This window comes from Acyrthosiphon pisum, chromosome A1 (assembly GCF_005508785.2).
Source record: "Acyrthosiphon pisum isolate AL4f chromosome A1, pea_aphid_22Mar2018_4r6ur, whole genome shotgun sequence".
Lineage (NCBI taxonomy): Eukaryota > Metazoa > Arthropoda > Insecta > Hemiptera > Aphididae > Acyrthosiphon > Acyrthosiphon pisum.
In genome coordinates, this window is record NC_042494.1 from 56,416,575 (window position 1) to 56,425,092 (window position 8,518).

At 27.8% G+C, this 8,518-nt stretch overlaps 3 protein-coding genes across 8 annotated transcripts in view; 2 read left to right on the plus strand and 1 right to left on the minus strand.

Moving 5' to 3' along the window:
* LOC100165916 (yjeF N-terminal domain-containing protein GF19489-like) overlaps nucleotides 1-2,446 on the plus strand; it is a 2,856-nt gene extending 410 nt beyond the window's left edge. The window contains 1 exon segment of one of the 3 annotated variants that reach the window (NM_001246023.2): nucleotides 1,489-2,446. In NM_001246023.2, the coding sequence (NP_001232952.1) occupies nucleotides 1,489-2,139 (651 nt within the window). In that variant the 3' untranslated portion in view covers nucleotides 2,140-2,446. 3 annotated transcript variants of the gene reach the window in all.
* Nucleotides 2,447-3,950: 1,504 nt separating this feature from the next.
* LOC100162483 (SAC3 domain-containing protein 1) lies at nucleotides 3,951-6,940 on the minus strand. 4 transcript variants are annotated; one of them, XM_016804784.2, is made up of 8 exons: nucleotides 6,720-6,940; nucleotides 6,468-6,563; nucleotides 6,017-6,172; nucleotides 5,785-5,946; nucleotides 5,499-5,705; nucleotides 4,807-4,944; nucleotides 4,557-4,746; nucleotides 3,951-4,110 (listed from the first exon to the last, which is right to left on the minus strand). In XM_016804784.2, exons 2-8 carry the CDS (start codon nucleotides 6,521-6,523, stop codon nucleotides 4,048-4,050), a joined length of 972 nt encoding a protein of 323 aa, XP_016660273.1. In that variant the 5' UTR covers nucleotides 6,524-6,563; nucleotides 6,720-6,940; the 3' UTR covers nucleotides 3,951-4,047. The 4 variants fall into 4 exon arrangements, with proteins under 4 accessions (XP_016660273.1, XP_016660272.1, XP_016660271.1 ...); XM_016804783.2 differs by having other exon boundaries at nucleotides 6,468-6,625; XM_016804782.2 differs by having other exon boundaries at nucleotides 6,468-6,643.
* Nucleotides 6,941-7,054: 114 nt separating this feature from the next.
* The window catches only part of LOC100163876 (xylulose kinase), a 14,782-nt gene continuing 13,318 nt past the window's right edge, over nucleotides 7,055-8,518 (plus strand). The window contains exon 1 of the mRNA XM_001945090.5: nucleotides 7,055-7,208. The gene's annotated coding sequence lies outside the window, so the exon portion shown is untranslated. The remainder of the gene's footprint in view (nucleotides 7,209-8,518) is intronic.

Below are 8,518 nucleotides of genomic sequence, written 5' to 3' on the forward strand. Positions count from 1 at the left end.
ACTGTATAGGTATGGCAATATGGCATATAATAATATGTAAAAGACGATTGTCATCAAGTCTTTTTCCCCCGCGTTTTTTTTTTTTAATAATATATATGATACTATACAAGGTATACATTTAAACCATTATTTCAAAAAAAAAAAAAAACCCGGGAAAAAAAGATCAGTATCACATATATATTATTGATAAAAAAAAAATTTTGAGGTTATATCCACTATCATAAATTAAGTTTTTGGAAGAACTGCCCCCATCTATAGTCGATTACGGCGGGGACATACAGTTCTCCTACAGATAGATAAGAATTTAGTTGGTGGGAGTTCAAAATTGTAACCATACCAACCTCTGTTTTTTTTAAAACTGATATAAAGAAATATCGTATTATTGTACTCGTAATCACTGTCTGGGTAAAAATTTTATTTTAATATTGTTATTTACATTTATTACTATAATAGTACCTATAAATTATTTAACATTTAATTATTAAATAATTTATAATTTTAATATAAAATGGATCACAACTATGCTCTTCAAAGTATGTATTTATTTTTCTTTTATTAATTTACCATTTAAATAAAATAATATTTGTTTTCTAGTTCCCCAAGAGAATATTTTATTACAATTAGGTAAGCGGAATAATTTTTCATATGTACCAGTTATTTGTATTAATTAAAACTATATTATTATTATGTTAGCAAGACTATTGTTGATTGAAAACTAGTACTATGTGTCTATGTAGAAATGGACCAAGCTCGGAGAAATTATTCAATACGAAATATTGTAACTCGAGTTAATCGATCTGATGCTACATATCGAATTAAGAACTATATTCAAATATTAAATGAGGACAATGATATTTTAATGTTCTTAAGAAGAGCAGGCCATACCATGGATGGATACAATCAAGGGCAAGTTGGACCTCGTCCATTGGTGTGTTATAATTTACAAAATATTCTTGTACTTACCTAAGTTTTATTAATTTTAATTATTTGCATTACATTTTTTAATTTAAAGAACCGTGATTGATTCATCAATTTGGAGACATTTCAAGTTCTAATTTTAACTAATGGTTCTATATGTAACTGTTTAGTGTTTATTAATTAAGTTTTGGTACAATTGTGATTTTTATTATATTGACTATATTATGTTATTTTACATGTTCCCCGTTACAGATCCACCTCCCGCCGGCCTGATAATTGATAAGCTTTCAATAGCCAATAGAAGTGATAAGCATAAGATTATAACCCATAGACCTTAGTATAAGGTCTATGTTATAACCACGGTTTAAGATAGTACTATCTTAAACCGTGATTATAACTGAATAATAATAAAAAATAATATACATTATACATTTTAATATTTGATTTGTGACGAGAATCGAGATCATTATTTAAATGTTCAATATCTCAAACATTTTTGGGAAATCGATTTCAAAAAACATTTTGCCTGTACAGCAGTTAAAAATGGTAAAATATTTGAAACAAGAAGAGGCCATTAACATCGATCAAGAATTGTTTAATGTGTATAAATTTAGCGTTGACCAATTAATGGAGCTGGCCGGCTTAAGTTGTGCAACAGCTATACAAAAATGCTTTCCCCCAAAAAGTCATCAAAGAGTGTTGGTGCTCTGCGGACCGGGTAATAATGGTGGCGACGGTCTGGTGTGTGCAAGGCACATGAATCTGTTTGGTTACTTAACTGAAGTGTATTATCCTGTGCGCACCGACAAGTTATTGTACAGTAATCTTGTGCATCAGTGCGAGACTTCTGGTGTGCCCGTGTCTGATTCCCTGGCTGACAACATATCCACATATGACCTCATAGTAGATGCGTTATTTGGTTTCAGTTTCAAGCCACCAGTGCGAGCAAAATTCCTGCCTGTCATGAATGCGTTGAAGACAGTTGACAAACCAATCTGTAGCATAGATGTTCCTAGCGGTTGGAGCATAGAAGGAGTCCCTGATAGTGATGGAATTAATCCAGAGCTATTAATTTCGTTGACAGCGCCAAAGGAATGCGCCAAAAGTTTCAAAGGAAAATATCACTATTTAGGTGGAAGATTTGTACCCAAAGAACTGGAAGAAAAATACCAATTGGAATTGCCTGCATATCCCGGTGCAGAATGTTGTGTAAAATTATAGAATTGCATATTTGTAATGTAAAATTTAATTTTAAAAATATTTTTAAGTTTATATATATATATTTATTTTGTGCTGATTCATAAAAGTTTTAAATAAAAATAAATGTATAATAAAATAGAGTTTCATGTATTATCTAAGTACAAATTTATTCTTACTTCTATTTGCAATAAATTCAAGTATGCAATAGTATATTACATAATTTTAGGAAATCTATTATTCCTCTAACCTTTGTTTTAGTCTCCACATTGACAACATAACTATAAGTAGATCGCTAACAGTTTTTATTTCATTAAACACAACATTCAGCTCATTACTTGTCCGTGTACTCTTTACTTTTCCTTGGATACATCCTAAATGTAGAATGCTAGCAGACTACAATTTTCTTAGGTTTCTAATTTGATAGGCATATATTATGCACCTGGATTGCTTTCTAATATATATTTTAGAAGAACTTGCACACCATCAACCTGAAATCCCCCTTTTTCAAACTCACTAATCACACGACTTCTCATGAATACAACCATCCACTACACCAGACGTCAGATACATTGTGTCACTGATATCACATGTTAATTTCAATATTATGTAAGTTAACTCTCCTATTTCATTACTCATTTGATTATTACAACCTATAATAATGTTATATTTTTTAATTACTTTTCATTTATATTCTATTCGGTAATTCACGACCTATGTAAATTTTCGGCTTCAATTAGAAAAAAAATTCTTCGCTTTCCCATGTCACCTGTGAAATTAGATCAGGATATTTTTGTATTCATCAATTTATTATAATAAATAATGATATACAATTTCTGATTCTATTTCTTCCTTTGTTCTTTGACAATATTTAATGATTTTGTTAATAATTATCAAACTACATTTAATTCCGCCTAATGTGGGCAGCCACGTTAATATGGGCAAATTGGTCTGATCTCAATTCCAATGTATACTAACTAATTTTAGTTTATATGGCCAACCACTGAATGTGGGAAAATGAGTTTGGTCCCAACATGTCCACATCAAGCGGAATCCACTGCATATAACTAAATTGTTCACTATTTTTTAGCTATTTAAGTACATGAATATCTCATAGCCATTATCAGTCATGTCTATATGCAACAAAATCAAAGCATTTATCTTTTTTAAATTTCTGATATTTTACAATTTTTTCCATTCTTGATTGTTTCTACATTTGTTGGTACGTTACAGATTGTTAGCACAAGTCTAACATAAAAAACTTAGAATATTTGTATATTATATAAAAACAGAGTATTCGTGTTTCAGAAATGTTATTCCAATTATTTTATACGGGTAATTTTTTACTGTACTTAATAGTTTCATGAGCATTTTATTTTTTGCCTGTCATCTATCTTTTAATTAAATCTCAATTGTTTTTATTTACTTTGATGTGTTATAATTTAACTATAAACTATCAAACAAGATTAGTTAATATAATTAATAAAAATAGATATCCAAATAGTTGATATCCACAAATGTCTATCAGTACTAATATAGTATCTAATAAATATACTAATCATGCACACAACCTACCAATGAAAAGTAAAAAGTGAAGTTAAAAATCTGACAATATTGAAAGAAAACCAAATATATAATGTGGTGCCAGACAAGATTTTGGCGGTTGGAATGGTAAAAATGTTTTTTTTTTTTAAAAAAAACCAACAGATATTTTTAAGACATGAACATGGGGCCCAAAAATTATGAAAGCAAAAATATATTTTTAAAAAGGATAATACATTTTTTTTATCATACAAAATATTGTTTTATTATGTTTTTACACATAGGTAGTTATTATCAATAAATACACATTTCAGATAAAATATTGTAATACATAAAAATTTCACTAAATATTACATAATACTTACAAACACTTAAAATAATATCTTGCTTTTAGATATTAAGAACCATGGTTGATACATTAACTCTGAATTTGATCTCCTTTTTCAAATGTAACTAAAGAAAAAAATGTAATTAAGAAAAACAGACAACAAAAATAGTCAAAATCAATTTTGCTACTTGAAAATATTTTATATTATTATTTGGTTTGAGTAATAATTATTTAAACTACAATAAAAACAGAAGACATCTGACGTATAGTGCAAATGTCTAAAAAATGTCTTCAAATATATTGATTACTGACCCTAATATTAGTTATTTTAACTATGAAATAATATTTAATAATAATAATAATAATAACTATGTCTAAAATCTTAAAAATAATGTATCCTTACTAAACCCTACCCAAAACTATAAATAGTCACCATAATTAACAACTGTAAATCGAATAAATCATTAAGTTTAAAAAACTTCAACTTTACGAAATATAAAAAGAATTAAAAAATCTTTATCTTCCAAAAAAATTGAATCAACTAATTGAGAATAATTCTTATTCGTAATACCTCATCAACTTCATTATTAAATGACGACTTTGATAATTCCACTTTATCATCAACTACAGTTAAACAGTAATGTTGACACTCTTTAATGGTTTCTTGAGGTTCATTGTGCAGCAACATTTTAGATAAGATTGAAATTGGAAAGTAATTATTTTTACAATTAAAACCCATACACATTGATTTTAATATGTTCCTAAAAGTGTATTACATAAATTATATTTTAATTACGAAAAAAAATATATATAATTAATACTTTCTTAGTATTGGTAATTGTACACAAATAACACACTGATGCATTGCTGGAAATGTATTGTATGTTTCAAATAACTGTCCAAAATTACCGTTCATAATATTCAGTGATAGTAGCACTGCCATTTTGATTAAAGTATTTCTAAGAAATAAATATATACATATACAACTAGCTATAACCAAAATAAATATGTAATCTCAATTTTTATTTAAGATAAAGTTTACATTTTACAGGTTTATATTTAAAATGTGACTAACATTAAATAATGGTAGTTTTAATTATAACCAATGGACTTAACTGAATCTTACTCTAAAACTTCATAGTTTATTTCAAAATATAATAATAGCTCGTAATTGATGGTTTTTTTCAGTTAACTCTGGCTATGAATATGTATCATCTATCACAACATCGAGATTCAAAATGTAAAAAAGTGCTACAGCAAAAGAAACAGTTAAAATAATGTTTGGTGTCCTTAGATAAATATTTAATTTGGCTGTAGCAACTTCCCAAGTTTTGGGTATTTTACACATAGTGGCCTATAAGTATCATTATATACATTATGACTATTATTTGATGCCAGATTTTTAAAATGTCCTTATAAACACAGAACAAAGTAAGATACTGTAATATACAATTTATCAGTAAGAAATCTAAGTAAACTTTACCTTAAATAATTTGATTATTGATAAACTGACTTCTTTGATATAAACGGCAAAGCTTGTTGAAGAACATTGTAATCACCTAAATTAGTAACAATCAGAAGAGATACCATTTCCGAACAAAGCTCATTTGTTGATTCGTCAGAGTCCTCTAATAATATTTTAACAATTTTAAATATGCTTTCATGAAAATGCTTCATATTTAAAAATGGATCGAATGAATTTACATCATATTCATAACATCTATGAACAACATTGAAAATACAATACACAATACATTAGTTGCTTTTATATGTCATAAAATGTTAATATTACAACTTACTTATAAGCTGCATATGCATGAAAACGAATAATAGGTGGCAAAATAGCCATCCAATCTTGATTAGACACGGCTTGTATAGTAGCATCTTGTCTTATAGAATTTAAACGGTCATCAATAAAATCATAAACAATATTAAATGGTACATTTTCAATTGTGAGCACCCTAAAAATGTTAAAGAATAACAAAATAATAATTTATATTATTACCTAGTCTAATAAAACTTGTCTATTACTCATTCAAAAGATATGATACAGTATTCATTAGAACTGACGGTGGTCTTAAAATATGAGGTTTACTTAATGAATTACCAGCAGCTGAACGGCTAAAACATTTAACCATTTTATGAGGATTACATTCCAACTGGTGTACAAGTCTCTTAGATTTTCTCCTAGACAAAAACACATACCAAAATTATCAAAAGTATGGAGACATTCTACGGTCTTGACAAAGTAAAATAGCAGTTATAAAATAAAATAATATGTTTGACACAAATGCATAGAATTAACTTAGAGTTATAAAATGGGCTTTAAGCCCAAACCAGTCATTTCCCAAGTTATAATATTATTGTTTACGTATTAATTGATAACACTTGCATATTTAAATTTGTAAATTATGTTCATATAAGTATTAAACCTCTAAGCAATATTTTTTTTAATAAATAAGGTAAATTAAATTTTACTCACATCATCATTTCCTCTTTTGGACACATTTCCATGCATATTCCTTTCACCGGTAACATTGTAAGCTATATTTCATTTGTTTCGTTATTTCTGTAGGTACTATTACAACAGAAATACAGAATAAAACTACCTATTACAGTATTACACCATCCATCCACGATCTGCTAAAATATTAAATACTGATAGTTGATGAGTGATCCCTAATTATTAGCAAATTGCCCGAAGTACCCCAAAAACCACAATTATTGTGCATACTTTTATATTCCCAGCAACCAGTCCGTCTTAGTTTCAGTTGTATCAATTAATCTGTAATCTTGTGCTATTGTGAATTGAAAATAACTATATTATGAAAATATGAAATTGAAAATGTTTTAGGTCCAAGGTGTATAATATCAATAAACTTTGTTCAGTTGTTTGCACGATTTATCTTAAATCGTGGTTGTTCGTTACAAAAATATCTTTATCACAGATTCTCCAACACTGATATTGTTTTATCTATATTTATGGCTGACAATGTTATCATAAAATTGTGATTTGCGTTTGACAATCATAATAATATTATTAAAATACAATAATAAATAATATAAATTGTTGACTTCATTCGCTCAGTTGCAGCTCTATTTCGTTAACCTTGAAATTTACAACTGTTTATTTTGTAATTTACTCAAGAATATCATAATATTATAGATTCATGTCTGTAATGAATTACATATTATTTGGATGAAATGTTGGCGACACGATCAGGTACCTCTATAGTTTTATTTGTGTGTCTGTTTATTTATCGACTAGCACTGACAGCATTCGGTAGGCATCATTGCATCAAGGGAGTCCATCTAGATCTAATAGATAACAAAAAGTAACAGAATAGGATATTAAGATTATTATAATATTATCGTAATATCGTATAATGGGAATATAACTGGTGTGGCCCTTATAGGTAGTAAGTATGTTATAGTACAGGACATTGGGACTTAAAGGGACTGAAAGCTGTATATACTATGTACATTATCCCGGGTTTATCTGGTAATTCAATCAAGTTATCGAAAATTGATTCAAATTCGAAGCAAAAGTCAACTAGAAAGTTGATAATTGATAATGAATTTTTTTTTTAATTTTTAAGCTCAAAGTTAACTAAATTCCACTCCTCAATACTCACACTCTATAACACACAAATCATATCTTTGGTACATCCACATCACGTTTACAATGCAATATTTACTGTAATTATATATTAATAATTCGAGATATAATAATTGTATGTTGAGATCTCAATAAAGAAAAAAAGCTCTAAGTCCTCAAAAATCTGGTTCCGACAAATTTTGGAAATTGGTATTTGAATGGCTAAATATTTAGTACCTACTTATATGTATTTAACTATGGCCCATGAGTACTTGTATGAATAATAATCTTAGTTACAGTTTATAAATCTGACTTTTCTGAGTAGGTACACAAAAACTTAAAACATCGCGTTTTAAATCCAAAAGTACAAGACTTTAAGTTTGGTATAAATGAAGTTCAATTTCCAATCGTTTTTTAGATTTTTTTCTTAAAAATTCGTATTTTGCATGCTTAATTTTATGGTACTTTCAAATAAAATCGTTCAAACTTAATTTGTAAGTTATGGTCAAAAAAATATTTTATTTTACGATGCGTAGACAATAGACACTTCCGATCATTGATTAAGGGGGCTGCAGCAATTTTTGTCAAAATTCAAAACTAATGTAGATTTCACCAATCTAAACGTTAATTTTGTTTGTTATAATGTTTTTCAATATATTTAAATTCCGTATCATAAAATAAACCTTAAGAGGGCTGGAGGGGGCTCCAGTCAATGAAAAAATTGACTTTTAGACCAATAAGCTAGACAAAACTGTAAGAATTTGGTTTGATAGATTTTAATTTTGAAAACGGATTATGATTGATAAACAAGTTTACTAGGGAATGTGATCGAGGCGATTTTGAATATTCCAATTTATTATTGTTAGTGTCATAATGAATAATATAAATACAAAAATATCATATTTTTATTCTTTGAATTCACAGCTGAAAAAATA